At 41.0% G+C, this 20523-nt stretch overlaps 2 protein-coding genes across 2 annotated transcripts; both read left to right on the top strand.

Annotated features, from left to right (window-relative positions):
• Positions 1-94: 94 nt before the first annotated feature.
• Positions 95-5437, top strand: sumo3a (small ubiquitin like modifier 3a). Its single transcript, XM_074659817.1, has 4 exons — positions 95-283; positions 1862-1990; positions 2166-2237; positions 3016-5437. Exons 1-4 carry the CDS (start codon positions 263-265, stop codon positions 3076-3078), a joined length of 285 nt encoding a protein of 94 aa, XP_074515918.1. The 5' UTR covers positions 95-262; the 3' UTR covers positions 3079-5437.
• Positions 5438-10842: 5405 nt separating this feature from the next.
• Positions 10843-17829, top strand: tspeara (thrombospondin-type laminin G domain and EAR repeats a). Its single transcript, XM_074660611.1, has 12 exons — positions 10843-11049; positions 11560-11939; positions 12337-12427; positions 12536-12692; positions 12801-12932; positions 13635-13705; positions 14269-14427; positions 14514-14715; positions 14798-15030; positions 15718-15896; positions 16514-16615; positions 16845-17829. Exons 1-12 carry the CDS (start codon positions 10897-10899, stop codon positions 16996-16998), a joined length of 2013 nt encoding a protein of 670 aa, XP_074516712.1. The 5' UTR covers positions 10843-10896; the 3' UTR covers positions 16999-17829.
• The last annotated feature ends 2694 nt before the right edge of the window (positions 17830-20523 follow it).

Raw genomic sequence — 20523 nt, 5'->3', positions numbered from 1 at the left:
TGTTGATACAGTATCATAGGGTTCTTCAGTTCGCGTGCTCGAGTATTTTGCATAGGTGCGCGCTCCCGCGTCCGCACTCCCGCGGTTTCATCAGGTCACATGGTCCTCTCAGAGCCAATCAGATAACTCTAACTCCGGTCCAACGCGCGCACCCGTCAGCGGAGGAAAGGAGAGGACAGAAGAGCGGCAGAAAGACAAATAACACACAGACCCAATTAACCCTTTATTCTGACTAAACCCGCTCACTAAACACACCGCCAGCATGTCAGAGGAAAAGCCAAAGGTAAGATATAAACGTTATACGAGCTAGTAGACGAGTAGTGATGTCTGTAGTCGAGTGAACAGGTCTAGATGTGTGCAGTGTAAAATGGCCTGTGGGGTTTGAGGTTTGCACGTTTTTCTCTGAATCGGCGCAGTTTGTTTCGCAAATGAATGAAGAGTAGCTTCACATTTACATCTACCTGCTCTCACACAACAACCATGAACATGGGGAGATATCCTGCTCCTTACTGAACTACAGTCTGGAGGATTGAGAGCACAAATGTTCATTTACAATCATGATTGTCATTTGCGGATTTTTTCTCTTTGTGGAAGCGGCACCACGTTATAGTCCGCAACCGACCACCAAGATGCCGCAAAGCAGCAGCGGAGAAAGAGCGCCAATGCAGCTGACGCACCAATATAAAACCTCAACATAGATGTAGTAGTGGTGCTGTTTTAACTGTCTCAGTGGTTGTTTTACCTCGGAGACACAGAACAGAACCGCTAGCATCGTTAGCCGGCAGCTAAACACGGCAACGGCTCTTAAAGGGTTAGCATGCTAAACCAGCTAGCCTGGAGCTAATCATGCTAACAGATGCTAACGTTAGCATGTGTGACTGAAGCAACACATTGTGAACCTGCCTGCATGTTATTCTGTTTGTTTTGGATATATTAAAAGATTAAAGTAATAAATTAAAATATCTAGGAAATAGAAGCATATTCCTTCACCACACATGGTGTTGGTATTTAATGAAATGTCTTTTTAAAGTTGCATGTTATATGTAAGGTTACCATGTGTCATAATGTCTCTAATAGTGCTCTTCTCTGTGCATCTGTGACTCCTGTGTAGGCTGTAATGATAATAATAGGCAAGGCAGCTTTATTTGTATAGCACTTTTCAACAACAGGGCAATTCAAAGTGCTTTACATAAACATTCAAGAACAAAGTGCAAAAGAACATTAAGACATAATTAAAACAGTTATAAAAACATTAAAGATTAGAAAATAAAAACAAGCTAAAATAGAGTATAACACACAAGAGTAAAAGCTCTAGTGCAGTATATAAGATCATTATCTGGTTTAATAAAAGGCAGCAGCAAACAGGAACGTTTTAAGCTTTGTTTTAAATGAAGTTAGAGTTGGTCCTGCAGGTTTCTGGGAGCTTGTTCCAGATATTTGGTGCATAAAAACTGAACGCTGCTTCTTCTGCATGTTTAGTTGTGACTCTGTGGACACTAAGCAGACCTGATCCAGATGACCTGAGAGGTCTGGATGGTTCAGAACATAACAGAAGATCAGATGTGTTTTTTGGCCCTAAACCATTTAGTGTATCAGCAGTATTTTGAAATCAATTCTCTGAGAGACAGGGAGCCAGTGTAGAGACTTCAGAACTGGACTGATGTGATCCACTTTCTTGGTCTTAGTGAGGACTCTAGCAGCAGCAGGTTCTGAATCAGCTGCAGCTGTCTGATCCATTTTTTAGGAATAATAGTGCGCTTTTCTGTGCATCTGTGACTCAAGTGTAGGCTGTAATGTTTGTGGTATCTGTTACTTGTAAACCTGCTTGTTTACCTGATGCTAAACACGTTTGTCTCTGCAGGAGGGAGTCAAGACTGAGAACGATCACATCAACCTCAAGGTTGCAGGGCAAGATGGGTCGGTGGTCCAGTTCAAAATCAAAAGACACACACCGCTCAGCAAACTAATGAAGGCGTATTGTGACCGACAGGTGAGCTGACAGCCCCCAAATGACTATATTTAAATGTCCACCTCTTCAACAACATGCAATTATTTTGGATTTGCTGCAACACCTCAGTCAGCCTCCCCACTCCACCTTGCTATTACTGTACCAAAAGCCCTTTTACACGTGGATTCATCCTTATTGTCTGTTGTCGCTTCCTCAGGGTCTCGCAATAAGGCAGATCAGGTTCAGGTTTGATGGCCAGCCCATCAATGAGACGGATACACCTGCACAGGTAAGATATTATGCTCAAAAAATTATATATCTACATGGTGGTAACATATTAGAGAAGCCTGTCGCTATTGGATAGATGTTTATTTAACATTGACTGCACAATTCAAACATTCAGCATCTCTGAATAATCTTAAATCATAAATTTATATTTCCATCTCTGCATCATTTACATACCTATGGGTGTATAAAGAGAAATGGACACAGCGTTGTAGGCGGGCTCCTGTTCATTCCTATGAGAGTTGCGCAGTGGCGCATGAAGCCAAAATGGCTCGACTGCTGAGTGATAAAATACCCGGATCATCCGGCGATCTTCCGCATAAAGTACCCAGATCTTCCAGTGATCTTCCGCATCCATTGGGCCCATAGAGCAGGCGCGGTAGTGTTTCCTTCAACTCCACCTCCCATCCGCGGTCTGGGTCTCATTCACATGAACAGAGGACGGGAAATAACTCTGAATTCAGCTATTGGTGCGTTTCACAACTTCACAACCTAACGATTTAAAAAGGGCTATTAGAGTGTTCATACTGGGAAGTTGATTTACCTATAAAAAAAATTATCCACTGAGTTATAGATGTCTCTTTCCCAATGTAAGTCTATGGGGAAAAAGTGTTTTTGGGCCCAATGGCATCATGCGACGAAAACAGAAGTTGTAGTACCACCGTTTGGCCACTACGGAAATTTGCATCAAAGCCCAGCGTGCTTCCTGGGGGCTTAATTTTACCTGTTCAGTTATTGTTTATATCCACTAACTGGAATCTCTTTCTCTCTGTTCCTCTCAGCTGGAGATGGAAGATGAAGACACCATAGATGTTTTCCAGCAGCAGACAGGCGGGCACTGCTAAGCCCCACCTGATTGACGGCCACCCTCAGACCACACCCTCAGCCACCTTCACTGTCCCTCCCCTCCCCATCGCTCCTCTCAGCCTATTATTATTATTATTATCATTATTATTATTATTATTATTATTTCTTCAGTTTAAAGATGTCTGTCATGGTTTTTCGTCAGGTGTGTGGGGGGAGGGGGCTCCTCAGCTGTTTATGTACTGTCTCAGCCAGGACTGAACTTTTGTGCGTGTCAACAGTCTCTCCGCTGGCCAATCAGGACAACATTTCCTTCTGGCACCGCAGGCTGTGATTGGACCAACTGCACGTCACAGCTGTTCCTGGTTTGTCAGTGCTTCTCATTCACTCTCCAGTGAAAGCTTAGTATCCAGTAGTTTCATCCATCGGGGTTGAATGTGTGGCTCTGCAAGTTTTTGTCCGGGGTCACAGTCAGTGGGCATGAAGTTTTTTTTTTTTTTTTTGAAGTGGAAGCACTATCTGAACTTAATACACACACCCGCCTTCCATTTCACTTCGCTTTCGTGTGCTTTTTGTCTGAACGGTGACTCCTGCTCTTCTGTCAAAAAGGTATTTTAATTCTCTCAGCATTTTAGGTGCTTTTGCTAAAGAGTTCTGCAATGTTTTTGTATTTTTTTGATTTTTTTCTTTTAAGAATTAACACCCAGGGGGCTTGTTGATTTTTTTCTTGTACAGAAGTATCAGAGTGGATGTTAGATAAGTTGGGTTGCTTGGACCAATGCTCCAAAGACCGAACTTCTGTTTCATATTTGATGTACTTGGATCACTCTAAAAGCGAACTGCAAGGTCAAAACTGTCACATTTTAAGGGAGTTTGTATTTCATTAATGTTATTTGCTTCCTCTTCTACTAATTGAGAAAGGTTCTCTGTGGGTATCCGTGGTACAGACGTTTATTCGCTCATCCAGACAAATGCCTGTTTAGGGGAGGGAAATTTAATTTATCCTTTGTTGGAATCGTTTGGGGTCTGGCTTTATAAGAAAAGTACATAACATTTTGTTTTCTTTCCCTATTTTCTGATGAAGCAGGCCAGTGGCCAGTCCCTATGCTATTCTTACAAGTTACTCTGCTTGTGGGTTTTACATTTGAAAGTAGCGGGTGGGAATAACTGGAGGGTCGTTCTTCAATGCTGTTTCAGCTGTCTCATCTCTGTATTGTCCTTGCGAATGTAGGCTGATGGGACAACTGATTCTAGATGTGTTTTTGAAGACGAGCAGCTTCCAGTTTTTAGCAAGGATATCAAACAAAAGCCGGTATGTTTTTAACACGTTTTGAAGACACCGTTCACTGCTACATCTGCTGTCTAGCTGTTTCCTTTTTGTATAAAAGGCAGGCCAGTTGTTCAAAAGCCCGATTGCAGTGTTGCAAACAGTGAAGATATCCCAAGTGGTGACGAGTGTCTCCAAAATTGTACAGTTCAGAGAATGATGCATGCAGTCAGTTGCATATCGGGAGGGCAGGGAGGCCAACCAATGGAGTTTGGGAGATAAGTGTTCTGTACCCACAGGGCCCCGTTCTTCGTACGCAGATAACCGAGTTGGCTTGATTTGTTTGTCGATGGCCTGACATGAGCTTGGATTTTTCAGCTCAGTCTGGTTTGAAATGTGTCTGTCGTTGAAGCAAGTAGTCCTGGCGCTCAAAACCTGCAAAAGTGTAATTTTTTTCAGAGTGAGTTGGACCATGAAACCCCTTTTTTAAGTTTACCAATTTTAGTTTATCTTCAGATGAGGCTGAATCTTAAGAGGCACTAATTGATCAGTATTGTCATAACTGAATAAGGTTTTAGTTCAGTAGTCATACATACTACAACGTACAACAAAATAAAACCAAAACATTTAATAAAAAAAAAATTCAACTTGTTTGACGCAGTATTTCTAAATGAATATTTTACAGAAATGTTTGAAAAAGCATCACTGTACTGCCACCTGCTGAAATATTCACCACTGTCCCCAATAAATACAGAACTACATTTTATTTAAAGGGACTACCCAACTCTCATCCTTCCCACAGTCATTAACAACAAGCATTTGACAAAATTGTACAGAGACGTACTAAATCTTCATGTGATTACTACTTGAGGACATGCCTCCGCACAAGCCAATCACAAGTAGCGATCTCGGTTTTAGCTTTCCTGTCTCACGAAATAAGAGCACAGTTATAAACGCCACCTTCCACTTTCGTTTAAAGTACTGAGGTAGCTGGATATAGATCTTTGAGCTAAGCCATGTAATGTACGAAGAACGGGGCCCACGTCTTGTCATGTTATTTGTTTCTCTACTGATTTGTACATTATTTGTGGTCTTTTACTACTGTATACAATAAATATAGTTTGGTACTCAGATTCGCTGTCGCTATTATCATTATTTTGTAATCAGGAAAGAACTGAAATGTTTATTTTAATGCTTTAAAATCATCCGTGGGGATATTTCAAGGATGTTTAAAGAGGTAAAACGTGAATTAATATAATACTCCTTATATATTTTATAGGACAAGGACATAGACCTAATCAAAGCCACCAAATTTATAGCCTAAACTAGTTTATGAGAATGACTGTCCCCCCAATGACATGATTATTGTATTACTAAGAAGCCTTTGCAGATGTTGCAGGTATAGATTCCTGCCTGTCTTATATGTGTTGACGCACAGCTGAACCATTTAATCTCACTGCTGCCTGGTATACTGTACATTTTGTCACTTGTCAGAACATGGCTGTCATTGAATTATATATAGTTGGCGTGTGGTCCATTATGCAAGACGAGGTTTCAATTCCCACCGAGGCTCTGCCTGCTAAAAATGTATGCCAAAGTACCACAGATGGAAGCACCACGTGTGTCTTGGAGAAAACAGACAGCTAGGTGGTGCCAGTGAACTGTGATAGTCTCTCGTCTCTATCTGGTTTGGTTTCATTCTGTAATAAAAAAAACTCCACATAACACACTTGTCCACAGATTAAATCCATGGACATGCAGAAGCACAATAAGAAACTATAAGAAGCAATAAAACAACTAAAGAGTTCTGCATAAAATGGCATATCACAGGATAAAAACAACAAAAACTAAAATACTTTATTTCCACAGTGCACCTGATTCGACTGTTATCAGGCCAAAATATGCGTAAGCAGTTGCTATAAGCACCATAGATGTGAGTTAATAGGGGCAATAAAACTAGAACTTCTTTAGGTTTAGGCAAAAAAAAAAAAGAAGTTAAGTTTAGGGAAAAACTGATTTTGGGGTTAAAATAACTACAAAGACAACTACATGTTGTAGGTTGCACACAGGATGTCAACTCCGGTCTCCTTTGGTAAAAACCTTGGTTGCGTTCGAATAGTCAAAAAATTACGTCCTAACGTCTTTTCCTTGACCTCAGTGGAAAACGTCATGAGGTCAAGGAAAGATGAGAAGGAGAATTCAGAAGGAGTTAGGTGAAGACAACCGCGGTATTAAGAGGATCCGACTGCTCTTTCACTAGACTGCGTAATTATGATGCGACGGCGGTGGATGTTAGTGACGTCAGTCTGCCGTGGTGAAACTACAATGTTCCAAAGATGGACTACAAAAGGTGCTGCACCCCCCTCCGTGTTTATAAGTATCTCCTTCAGTGACAGACTCCTTCACCTGCGGTGTGAGAAAGAGAGATACCACAGCTCCTCCTCCTGCTGCTGGAACACTCTATCAACATATAAAAAAGGATGATCTGACCTAACGAGGACAACCGGTGAAAAATATCACTTCATTACCAAGATTGGAACTGAAATAAACAGGATTATATGATAAATATTGAGTTAGTTGTTGGAGTTATGGAGAAGGGGTAGGACCATATACTGTAAGTGTAGGCTGTACTTCTTCCAACTTCTATTTCGGACATGTAATAGTTATTTATGTTGATTATTTGTTAATTGATTGTTTACTGTTCATTTTATTAGTTATTCTTGTTTTGTTTTTTACTGGAGGTATTTGTTACATGTTACAAATAAATAATTAATTAAAAATAAAGTGAAACGAAATGGTAGTCACTGTCCACTCATATTAAACATGAATCCCAATTAGTGTATGAGGGTATGAAAATAATATGCAAGATAAGCATATAGTTTATTATCATGAACAGCCGAACCGTGTGTCGCTTTAAATGCTACGGCCGCAAGGAATTGTGGGATGTTATTCTCTCGTTTCCTTTGGTAAAGGATGCTCCAGTGTATCCTATGCTAAAGGAGATAATAAAGGAAGCATTGAAGCTCCTTTCCTTAACTTTTAGTGAATTCGATCGGCTCTTTTCATGGCTGCTGCTGAGGTACTTCCGGGTCATTTCACTCAGTTAGGAACCTTCCTAAGCAAAAAGGACTATTCGAACGCAACCCTTGTGTTGTTCTGTCCCACCTATCATCCCCCAACCTCCACCCTGTATGGAGTTTCACACAGTCTATGTATACTACAGCACCTGACTTATGCTTCTGCTCCTGTCATAATTACTACGGTCGCTAGAGGTCGCTGTCGTCTTCTTTTATACCTTCTTCCGGTGATCTGCCATGTGAATAGTACCTACTGGTGGGTGTAGTAGGCCCCTAATGACCCACATCTATGGGGCTTATAGCTACTGATAATGCCTATTTAATAGCCTGACAACAGTCTAATCGGCTGCACAGTGGCCCTGAAGAGCAAATGTATTTTAGACTTCACTTAGAGAGACAAAGGATGACTAAATTGAATGAAGTAGTCGATAAGTCTGATAAGTATTTCAAATTAACTTCCAGGATGTCCTGATTTAGAGATCTCATCTGACACACTGACTGGTTACATTCAGCACAACTGGAACAGTGATAAAGTTGATGAGTCAAACCAGGAATAAGGAAAAGCACGCGCATGAGTGGACAATCTACATTCACTTTTCAGCATCCAAACAGGTCCTCTTGAAACGATGCCTGGAAGGAAGAGAGATTAATGAATGGATATCTTGTATCCTGATCTGTGTGCAGTCTCTGGTTTTAATGTGTGCGGAAAGAAGAGAGAGACATTTGCCTTGTAAATGTGCTGGTCGGTGGATGAGAGGATGCAGAGAGATCTGACGCAAGCCGAGATACCGACGTCTCTCAAAACACGGTTTGATCATAACATGAGCGCTTAACAAACCAGCGTCAAATAGACTTTGTGGTCATTTCATTTTTGGGTGACAATGGATAATCAAAGCTTTGCATTTAAAAGTGAAATTTGTGGGATTTAGCCAATTTAACCGGTTTAAATAATGCATATTTGACCCAGGCCCTCTTATGTCATTGCAGTGTTTGCTTAATTTCCCTGCCCTGAGACTTCATTACATTTTCAACGAGTAATATTTGCAGATCTTTTAGCAAAACATCCTAATCCAGCTGTGATAATTTAATATCACAGCTGGATTCATGCACGTACCTCGCTGTCTCCGGTAATAAACTACGGGATAACAGTTAATACGATAATAGCTCAGCTCATATCCATCCATCCATTATAGTGGACCAAAGGTCACATGTGTTTGTTGTTGTTTTTAGGTTGCCTTGCAATTACATTTTCTGTGCTGCGGCCTCTGTAGTGTAGTAAATGTCTGGAGGAATTTGACAGATTTTCTTTCTAGACTATTACATTAAAATAGTCTGCTTGTCTGTCAGTCTGTCTGTGTGTTGTTTGAGTATACACACACACACACACACACACACACACGCGCGCACACACGCACACACAGCGGAGCAGCTCTCCCCTCTGGCAGGTCTGTGTCATCAGAGGCGGTTGAGGGAGGAATGAGTGACAGGCTGCTGTGATTTGCATGGCTGTGGTGTTTAAAAGGAGCTGCAGGTGCAGGATTCTCCACACAGATGAATGGATTCCTCTCCGAGCACAGATGCTCTGATGTCTTCTTCTACTATTAGTGACTCGTAGGTAGCCGGTGTAGCCTTTGGTGCTTTTAAACAGAGCTTTTTGTTCTGGATATTTTTCTTCGGGATCTAAACAAAAGACTTGGATCAATATGAAGAACACACAGTTGTTTGGTGTGTATTGTCACTTAAGATAGAGACAAAAGGAGCATATAGAGAAATACCTTCAATATGGAGACACTCGTACCAGCTGGCAACTGATCCAAACAAGCGTTTTGTGATGACACCGCTTGTATTTGTGCACTTCCTTCTCCTGGGGTTAAGGGTCATCGACACCACCGCAGACACATGGAGAAGCTGCACAGGTATCATACCATTTTATCCTATTTACCATCTACCAACCTCTTTATTACCTCAGCTTACTTTAACACATCTGATGTTCAGTTAATGATTATTTCGTGAATGGTTTATGGTTTCATCTGAAACTTGGGAAACCCCTCCAGCTAAAATTCTTTTGGATAATTCCAACTGTCTGTGTCTGCTTACAGCGCAGTGGGAGTGTTTGTGTGAGCTCTATTGCGTGCAATATTAACTTAAATTAACATCCACAAACAAGTACAGACATTGGATGTGGTTAGGATTCCACAATACACGTGAGAATATCAGGACGAACAGGGTGCATGTTTATATGATGCCTCATCAATCTTAGAGAAATGCTATTCTATTATTCTCGCTGTTCAAAGAGCGTCTTTCTTAATAACTACCCCTCCTAAAACCTCCTATAGCTGCATCACCACCCAGGGCTATTTCTCACACACCAGGGGGGTCAGGGACTCCAGCATGCTATGACATTAATTGATTTATTAGTTTATAGCTGTTATTCACAACCTTTTTAATGTGTGTCCCCTTAAAACAAAGCTTCAAATGGTATTTATTAACTTATGGGCAGTGGTAGTCAGAACCTTTACTCAAGAAAAGTACTAATACCACACTATAAAAAAACTCTTACTTAAGTTAAAGTATGTAAGTGTAATCAGAAAAATGTACGTAAATGTAACAGTACTCTGTCCCCTGTGACTTTTATGCTACTATATGTCACGTCATGAGATTATTATTACTGATGCATTCATGTTTTAGCAGCTATTCATTCCTGTTGTTGGTTGAGGTGGAGTAAATTCCTATTTTATACAGGGCTGCAACTATCAAATAATTATTTTGAATATGGACTAATCTGCTGATTATTTTCTCAAATAATCGATTGATTTTTTGGGCTTGTAAAATTCAGAAAATGGTGGAAAATGTTTGTCAAACTTTGATGTGAAACCTTCACAATTCTTATTATTTAAAAGGTTTTGTATGAAAAATGATAAAAATATATTTAATTGACTAAGCGTTTTAGCTCTACTGGTATATTCTCTTATAACAAACTATCATATTTGATCATCTTTTCATATGTTTTTTTGCAAAAATGTAATTTGTAAAGTAGCTTGTAACTAAAGCTATCAAATTATAGTGGAGTAAGAAGTACAATATTTCCCCTAGGAATGTAAAAGAGTAAAAGTATGATGTATAACATGAAAAGAAAACACTCAAAGAAGTACTTCAAGTACTTACATTTCAATTCCTATGAATGATTTTCCCTTTTCTGGTGGTTAACTTTGAAGAGTTGTTAGAAACCTGTAAAAAAGTCTGAAAATTAAACATAATGTGGGTAGCTGATAATCTTTTTCAATCTTTGGTATCCCATTAATTAGCTCAAGTTGCCTCAGATTTATTTTGCAACCTCTTCACAGAGGAACAACTAGTTTATAGTATAGTATAGTCATTTATGCATAAAAAGGCTTAAGCAGTAAAACAATCTCCTTGACCTCTTTAGTTGCTTATTGTCTGCAGATTTGCTCCCTCTGGATCTCCTGTCTTTTGTCCTGGAGAAGGACCCCTCCAAACTGGTACCCGGAGTGCACATGAAGCAGGCCGGAGAAGTGAGGGGTTTGCATTTCTCCAGCCCTCATACCTCCATGAGCTTTCCCTCCTCCCAGCTGCTGCTGAACTGCGACCTTTTCCCTAAAGAGTTCTCCATTGTTGTGACACTGAAAGTCACGAGCATCGCGCCCAAGGTGAGCATCCACATTTATCTGAAACATCTGGTACTGGATGCCAGCGGTGAAAGAAGTACTCAGAGTCTTTACTTTGGTGCCTACTAGAGTGAGAAAAAACACTGTTACATGTAAAAGTCCTGTATTCAAAATGGTACTTCAAGTAAAAGTACAGAAATAATATCAACTAATTAAGTATCTAAAGTGCTCATCATGTAGTGGCAGTGGAGGTAATTTAAACTATTTTGTATATTTTGGGGTAGTTTGAACTATAGTTACTTACTCTGAAAGGTAACAGGTAAATATAACTGTCAAATAAATGTAATGATGTGAAAATTACAATATTTCCCTCTGAAGAAGTATAAAAAATATGCACGCAAAGTATGGGTTGCAACTAACAATGTTGTTGTTTTTTTACTGTGGACTTTTGATTAATTGACTAATCGTTGCAGCTGTCAGTACAATACTTGAGTAAATATACTTTCCTGCCAAATACAGTGTGTCTGAGTGTTTTTCCCATTTGCCTTCCAGAGAAATGAATACATCTTTTCCTTGATGGGGCCAAAACAAGTACAAAAAAGAGGAGTGGAGGAGGAGGAGGAAGAGGAGAACGATAAAGGGGATATTGTGGAAAGGAATAACGAGAGGGGTGTCGGAGGAGGAGAGCGACATGGAGAGAGGGAGAAGAAGGAGAGGCGAGTCAAGAGCAACGGGCAACGTGGACGGGTCATCCTGGGACTGAGGTTCTCGAGGAAACGTCTGCACTTCCTTTTTAGAGGTCACGGAGGGGTCGTGGAGCACTGGGTGTTTCAAGCCGCCCGACTGGCTGACAACCAGTGGCACACTCTGGTTTTAGTCGTCGGTAGTCGTCATGTCGGGCTCACAGTGGACTGCAGCCCACCCCTGGAAATGTAAGCTTTTTCTTCTTGCTTCTGTCTGTTTTCAGTTCACTGAGTAGGGTGCACTGTCTGTCTCCCAACATCCTCTCTTCCTGTTGCCTCTCAATTCCCTTGAGGTATAGTAGATCCTTCACCACAATACAATGGCTCTGCTCCAAATTGGCTCTCACCCTGCAGCCATATCACAGCGGCATGACAGTATGTGATAGATGGCTTTAAGTGGAAACTCCCTCTGGCGCACAGAAGGGAGGAATATCAGCTCCCGTACGGGTCGTATATAATACTATTCCTGTCTCGGTCCTACAAACAGAGAAATGGAGGAGACTACTTTAATTACAGATACTTAATATAGAAGAATAACAACTTATCACAGCTATTAGGAATAATTATGTCTTTTTATGGCAAACAGCGTTCCCTCCAGGCCGTTCCCCTCAGACCTCAACATTCAGGGATCGAAATTCCACATTGGCAGTCGGGGGAGATGGAAAGGCTTGTATTCAGTAAGACTTCCTCTTCTCTAACTTTCATGCTGCTAAACCACATGATTAAACACATTTTTCTCTAAAACAGTCAAATCTTTTCCTTCTTATCTGCTGCCCCATGAGCAGGGTCTGTTGCGACAGCTGGTTTTGGTGCCAGGTTCGGATGCCACCCATTATATCTGCCCCTCTTCCGACCCCCAGCTAGCAGTCCTGTCAGTACCACCACTTCTCTCAGACCTGCCTGTCACGGGGAGGGAGGATCATGACCATGTGACTTCCTATGGTAACTTGCAGACGCATTTTTTACAAGACATTTGATACAGTATGTTGAAAGACATGATATGTGTTCCTGATTCCTTTACTCTTTGACTGTCTGCTTGTCTTTGATCAGAAACAGAGGAGCGAGTGTCAGTGAGGTTGGAGCAGTCGTGCTCGGAGCCGCTACAAGGCCAGATGTGGTTCAATCCGCTCAAGAAAGGCCTCTACCTCTGCGACGGTGCAGTGTGGATCACCGTGCTAGAGGGTGAGAATCCAACATCCAGCCATCCGCTCATGAGCAAGGTTTTACTCAGCTAAAAGTGATAGTCTGGGTGTTTTGAAGTGGGGTTGTATGAGGTACTTATCCATAGTCAGTGTATTACAGTAGATGACAGTTGGAGAAGCAGACAGGAGCACCGACACCGGAGCAAAGCAATAAAGTGCTGTGGACAGGGATGGCAGAAAAACGTATTTTACCACCGAAAATAAAGGCTCACCTAAAAAAATGTATATCTGTTTAAGTGTACGCTATATTTAGAATATTTTCACCATTTCATCTTGTCATCAGACGGCCCTTTCCTTCGCCTTTCTGACGGGGAACTGAAGTGAAAGTGAAACTTTATGTATGCTCTCGCCACAGACTGCAGGCTCAGACGACAGAAACAGTATAGATAGGTTTTACTTTAAGTTCAGTTCGCCGTCTGAAAATATTCTAAATATAGCGTACATTTAAACGGATATACATTTTTTTTTAGGTGAGCCTTTCTTTTAGGTGGCTAAAATAGTTTTTTCTGCCGTCCACATCAACAGCACTATATTGCTTTGCTCCGGTGCCAGTGCTCCTGTCTGTTTCCTGATGCTGGGGGCACACCAACTGTCATCTAATACACCTGCTATGGACCTCATACTTCAAAACACCCGAACTATCCCTTTAAAATTGACAATACTCACCTCTCCATCTACTCAGATCATAAACGACTGGACTACGTGTTGGAACACCAGGTCCTCACCACCAGCTCAGAGACGCATGATGTAGAGGTATCATTCCACTAAATACTCACAATGTGTATCATTTAGGGGGACCTATGGCAGGAATGGAGTATAATATTATTAAGTATGTTTTCTTTAGTGTATAATCATCTGAAAATAAGATGAAAAATAAATAAGAAACTTTGTGTTTTTGTTAGCTGAGAATGAGTCGTTTATATCTACGTAAGGAGCGGGTCCTCTTCACGGAGCTGGCTGCTATATTTCTACAGTAGCCCAGAACAGACAAACCAAACTCTTGCTCTAAAGAGAGCCTTTTGCATTTTTATCTTACCTGAAGGCCACCGTAGTTCTCTGACATGCTTGTTAAACTGCGGTAACGTGAGCCGCATGGTTCAAAACCATGTTACCGCCAGCCGCCGTCTGACTTCTGTTGCTCCTAAAGTTGTATTATTATGGTAAGGATGGCCGAGTGAGCGGAGGGGTACTGAGTTGGTTGCAATCTGCAACCACACTGCTAGATGTTGCCAAGTCCTACACACTGTCCCTTTAAGGCTGTCCAAAGAGATTAGAAGTACTTTTTTCTCATTGTCTTTTTTTCATCCAATCTTCAGGTGTTCCAGGTACCTGGTTTGGGTCTGATGGCTGCTATGGCTCATAGGTCAGCCGCTGGCTCTGCTGTGTATCTGTGGAGCCATGCAGGTTTCCAGCTCTACCAGAATATCAGCACACATGGAGCTCTGGCTTGGAGACACTTCAGCATGGGCAAGAAGGTATGACGAAAAGGAAGAGATTATTATGTAACATGAACTCGGTCAAAGTAGTGTGGAGAGCTGATGTTCCCGGTGCTTTGATCTAGATGTTTCTGGTGGTGTCTAACTCTGGAGGAGGGCCAGACAAGCGTAAAGAATCAGAGACGGACACTTCTGTGATTTACAAGTGGAGCAAAAGAAGAAAACGGTTTGTGCGGTTCCAGACTCTGCAGACCCACTGTGCACGGGACTGGGAGGCCTTTAACATCAACCACCAAACCTATCTCGCCGTGGCCAACCACAGGCAAGGTAAATATCAATCAAACGATCCTGGCATGACATTCACAAAATATCACTGTTGCATTCTCTCGCTTTCTGGTTTGTCTTTCAGGTGATAGTAATCACACTATAGACAGTGTGATATACAGATGGAACAGGTTTGCAAAGTCTTTTGAAGTCTACCAAACGCTGCAGACCTCAGGGGCCTATGACTGGGAGTTCTTCACAGTCGGACCGTACCATTTCCTGGTGGTCGCAAATGCCTTTGATGGAGTTACCACTTCTGTGGACTCAGTCATCTATGTTTGGGTCAATGGAAGCTTCCAGGTGTTTCAGACAATTAAGGTATGTGGTTAACATAAAACGGCAAAAGAAATGCAGAGTTGGCTTTAAAAAAATGCCTGAAAAGACTTTTACCCTACCACATTGACAGGTTATGGTGTAAATTAGACATAATAGCACTATTAATGTTGCATTTTGCTGCATGATTTCCATACAATTTATCTTCTCTGCAGCTGGGCTTTGATTTCCTCTGATGAGATCTGTATCTTTGAGATGAGTATGAAAAACCATCTTGTCTGTACACACAGAAGGAAGGGAATAGACGAGAGATAAAAGGGTAATGAAAGAGAGATGGGGAGCAAGGAACAGGCGTGTCCATGCATTTTTAAGACACAGGGCCAAAAATAGAGTGTGCGGTTGGCCATGATTTGCCTGAGCGATAGCAGCGCTTTGGCATGTAACTGATAGTGAATCATATTTTTGAATCTAGCCACATTTGAGGAGTGCTGACACATTGATAGTCACACGAGAAACCATAAGGAGATGATTTAGGGGAACTCCACAGCTGGATGTGAGGAGAACACCTTGGGGCAGGTGGAAATTAATCATGTAAAATCATCCTGAAATGAGGGAAATTATATCATTTTGGCATTTGTTTTACATCTATTCTCTTTCAGCTTTTCCGTCTCTATGTTCAAGGAAGCAATAAAGTAAAAACACGGGATGGTTTCTCTCTCATTGTTGATGTAGACGTTCTGCGCCACAGACTGGGAAATGTTTCAGATTGGCAGTAGGGTCTTCTTAGTCGTTGCCAATGGACACAGACTCCATGGTAACGGACCAAGTCAATATACCATCAACTCCACCATCTATGAGCTGGACATGACTGGACAGCTGTTTGTCCGCTTCCAGGATATTGTCACCTACAGGTACAGATGTGCCAGATGCATGTATATACAAACAGATTATGAGAACACTGTAATAACAACCGATTAGACTGTTGTCAGACTATTAAATAGTCGTTATCAGTCGCTATAAGCCCCATAGCTGTGGGTCAATAGGGGCCTACTACACCCACTAGCAGGTTTTATCATGAATTCATATGGTAGATCACCGAAAGAAGATATAAAAGAATATGACAGCGACCTCTAGCGACTGTAGTAATTATGACAGGAGCAGAAGTGGAAGTGGATTAACCCAAAACACAATGTTTTTCCCTTAACTTAACTGTTTTTGTTTTGCCTAAACCTAAAGAATTGAAGTTGTAGTTTTGTTACCTAAACTTAAAGAAGTGAAGTTGTAGTGTTGTTGCCTAAACCTTTTAAGTTTCACTTTCACTTTTACAACATAGTAAGCGTAGTAGGCCCCTACTGACCCACATCTATAATAATATGTATAATAACCTCTTCCTTTTCGTCATACCTTCTTGCCCATGCTGCTTATAGCGCCTGATAACGCCAATTTAATGGCCTGATAGCAGTCGAATCGGGTGGTAATAAAGTGTTTGCTGCCATTTCAACGTCTCGTCATATTTCTGTCTCTCCAGTGCGGTAGACTGGGAGTTCTTCAGCCTCGGGGAGGAATATTTTCTGGTCGTCGCCAACTCCTTTAACGGAGAATCCTACTCTCTCAACAGCATTCTCTACAGGTACTCAACTTGTCAACAACACCCCTCCCAGTGTGAAATAGTTCATCCATTCTGATTGCCCTTTAACTAAGTGTTAATGTAATGTAGATTTATTTGTGTGCCAGACTAGTGAAAGCATACCCGCACTTTTGACATGTGAGGATTTATAAGGAACTTCTGGGACTAGAGCCTTTGTTAAGCGGATGCAAATACACCTCTCATGTGATTCTTCTTCTCTGTTTGTTTTCAGGTGGCAGGGATATGAAGGATTTGTTCCTGTTCACTGGCTCCCAACGATTGGGTGCAGTGACTGGGAGTTTTTTAGCTCTAAAGGAGAATCGTATCTGATCTATTCTAGTGCCAAAGCACCTCTCTCAAAAGTGTTTAAGCTGAAAACCTACTAGACATGTAGCTTTGGGTGGTATGTGTGTTTACATGTTGTCATTCTTTGTAAGTGTCTGTGTGTTCCTGTGTGAGAAAATGTTTGCAATAATATTTGAAAATGAGTGTGTTTAAGTAAATGTTCCTTTACAATACTGTGCCTGTTCTCAATTTACATACAGCCAGGACCGTAGCAATCATTAAGGTCATGATTCTGATATTTCTTAGAGTAAATATCTTTAAATATCACAGTTTTAGGCAAGAACTATTACATTAAATTGGCATATGTTAAAAGGATTTAGTATTCCTCCACAATAACTATATCCTACATAGACTATGTTATGGTTTTAAAACTGTTTAGAGTAGACCATCATATAGGGAAAATACAGAAAATATAATATTACAGTTAAATAAATGAATAAAATGAGAAAATATGTAAGTAATTAAAAAATGTCAGAGTTTTTTTGTGAGAAATGTCCTAGAGGTTTTGATTGGGGGAATTTGGTATAATGGCCAGCCCAGCATACAGTTACCCCACAACATCCGTCAGTGATAGGTTAACAACTGATGTACCTCATATGAATATCACAAATAGATTTTTGTGAGAATATATCTGTCTATTTGTGTGAGTAACAGCTCAAGACAGTGAGATTTCTATTTTTCTGTAAAAACTTTTAATATTAATGATATTTAACATTTATTGGAACTGGAATGTGTGTTCTCATAAAAATGGACTGGTTATTACTTTTTGCATGACTTGTATATAGAATTATACTATAATTATATTGTAATTACAATAAACCAGACTTATTATGTTTATATGCAAGACAAGAGTTGCACTGTCTAACCGTCAGCTATGCTCATTAAAAGCTTGTAGGGTGGCAAACATACCCTGCAGGAACAAAAGTACACAAGTATTTTATTCCAAGTAATTTCATGGCTAATCAAAAATCCTGGTGATGTTTTTGATTGGTATGCATGGCCCCGGGCACACAACTGTCATCCTCTATAAACACTAACAACCACAAATTAGGTTTGTTCCATGATTTTTTCCAAGAAGACTACAAGCCCCATAACTTCAAGACTGGACTTGTCGGAAATGTAGTTTTTATAGCAATTATTGTTGCTGTGAAAAGAAAAATATAGCTATAAACATATTTTATGGCTGTATCATAACAGTAAAATCACTGAAATTACAATTAATCACACCTAAAGGTGTTAATATGGCCAAGTAATGAAAAAATACCATCAGTTATATAAATTTCGAGTATGTACTCGACTAAGTGTGATACTACAAGTCCCATAATGCACCATTCCGTTCTCTGCCAAGAAGACTACAAGCCCCATAACTTCAAGACTAGACTTGTCGGAAATTAAGTTTTTTATAGCAATTATTGTTGAAGTGAAAAGAAAATATAGCTATAAACATATTTTATGGCTGTTATCATAAAGTGACAGTAAAATGACTGATATTACAATAAAAATCACACCTAAAGGTGTTGATATGGCTAAGTAATGAAAACACCATCAAGTTATATAAAATCTGAGTATGTACTCGACAAAGTGTGATACTTACTTACTTACTTAGTCCTTGTTGCGCCTGGTGGCACATAGGGCAAGGACTAAGGATCTCCACTCATCTCTGTTGTTTGCTTTCTTCTCAATGCTGTTCCAGCTGTATCCTCTCGTCTTCATCTCTCCTTCGATGGTTCGCCTCCAGGCTGTTTTGGGCCTCCCTCTTTTGCGTTTTCCCCTCTGGTGTCCAACGCAATGCCACTTTTGTCATGTTAGCAGATGGTTTCCTTAATACATGTCCAAGCCATCTCCATCTTCTTCTTATCAATACTGTTTCCATGTCCAAGTACCCTGTCGTTTTGTGTAGTTCATGGTTTGTGATCTTCCTATAGGCCAGAATATCCTCATGTCCTTTCTGAGGCGGGTATTGTGAAAGCTGGGAAGCTTGCCTATACAGTGGAGGAAATAAGTATTTGATCCCTTGCTGATTTTGTAAGTTTGCCCACCGACAAAGAAAAGAACGGTCTATAATTTTAATGGTAGGTATATTTTAACAGTGAGAGACAGAATATGAAAAAAAAAATCCAGAAAATCACATCATATAAAAGTTATAAATTGATTTGCATTTGATTGTGGGAAATAAGTATTTGATCCCCTAGCAAAACATGACTCAGTACTTGGTGGAGAAACGTTGTTGGCAAGCACAGAGGTCAGACGTTTCTTGTAGTTGGTCACCAGGTTTGCGCACATCTCAGGAGGGATTTTGGTCCACTCCTCTTTGCAGATCATCTCCAAATCCTTAAGGTTTCGAGGCTGTCGCTTTGCAACTCGAAGCTTCAGCTCCCTCCACAGATTTTCTATGGAATTAAAGTCCGTAGACTGGCTAGATCACTCCATGACCTTAATGTGCTTCTTCTTGAGCCACTTCTTTGTTGCCCTGGCCGTATGTTTTGGGTCATTGTCGTGCTGGAAGACCCATCCACGTCCCATTTTCAGTGTCCTGGCTGAGGGAAGGAGGTTGTCGCCCAAGATTTCCCGGTACATAGCCCCGTCCATCCTCCCTTCGATACGGTGAAGTTGTCCTGTCCCCGTAGCAGAGAAACACCCCAAAACATAATGTTTCCACCATGCTTGACGGTGGGGATGGTGTTCTTGGGGTTATAGTCAGCATTTCTCTTCCTCCAAACACGGCGTGTTGAGTTGATGTCAAAGAGCTTAATTTTGGTCTCATCTGACCACATCACCTTCTCCCAAGCCTTCTCTGAATCATTGAGGTGTTCATTGGTAAACAGACGGGACTGTACATTTGCCTTCTTGAGCAGGGGGACCTTGCGGGCGCTGCAGGATTTTAATCCATTACGGTGTAGTGTGTTACCAATGGTTTTCTTGGTGACTGTGGTCCCAGCTGTCTTGAGATCACTAAGAAGTTCCTCCCGTGTATTTCTGGGCTGATCCCTCACCTTTCTCATGATCATCGATACCCCACGAGACGAGATCTTGCGTGGAGCCCCAGACCGAGGGCGATTGATGGTCATTTTGTGTTTCTTCCATTTCCGAATAACGGCACCAACAGTTGTCTCCTTCTCACCAAGCTGCTTGCTGATGGTCTTGTAACCCATTCCAGTCTTGTGCAGGTCTACAATCTTGTCCCTGACATCATTAGACAGCTCTTTGGTCTTGCCCATGGTGGAGAGGTTGGAATCTGATTGTGGACAGGTGTCTTTTATACAGGTAATGAGTTGAGACAGTTGTCTTTTATACAGGTCACGAGTTGAGATTCAGAGTACTTTCTTAAAGCGAGAGGACTAATCTAACCGGTCTGTGGGGGCCAGAATTCTTGCTGGTTGCTAGGGGATCAAATACTTATTTCCCACAATAAAATGCAAATAAATTTATAACTTTTATATGATGTGATTTTCTGGATTTTTTTTTTAATATTCTGTCTCTCACTGCTAAAATATACCTACCATTAAAATTATAGACCGTTCTTTTCTTTGTCAGTGGGCAAACTTACAAAATCGGCAAGGGATCAA

The sequence above is a fragment of the Sebastes fasciatus genome, chromosome 15 (genome assembly GCF_043250625.1).
Source record: "Sebastes fasciatus isolate fSebFas1 chromosome 15, fSebFas1.pri, whole genome shotgun sequence".
In the NCBI taxonomy this organism is placed as follows: Eukaryota; Metazoa; Chordata; class Actinopteri; order Perciformes; family Sebastidae; genus Sebastes; species Sebastes fasciatus.
Note: the sequence above shows the minus strand (reverse complement) of the source record. Positions and strands in the feature narration are given on the sequence as shown.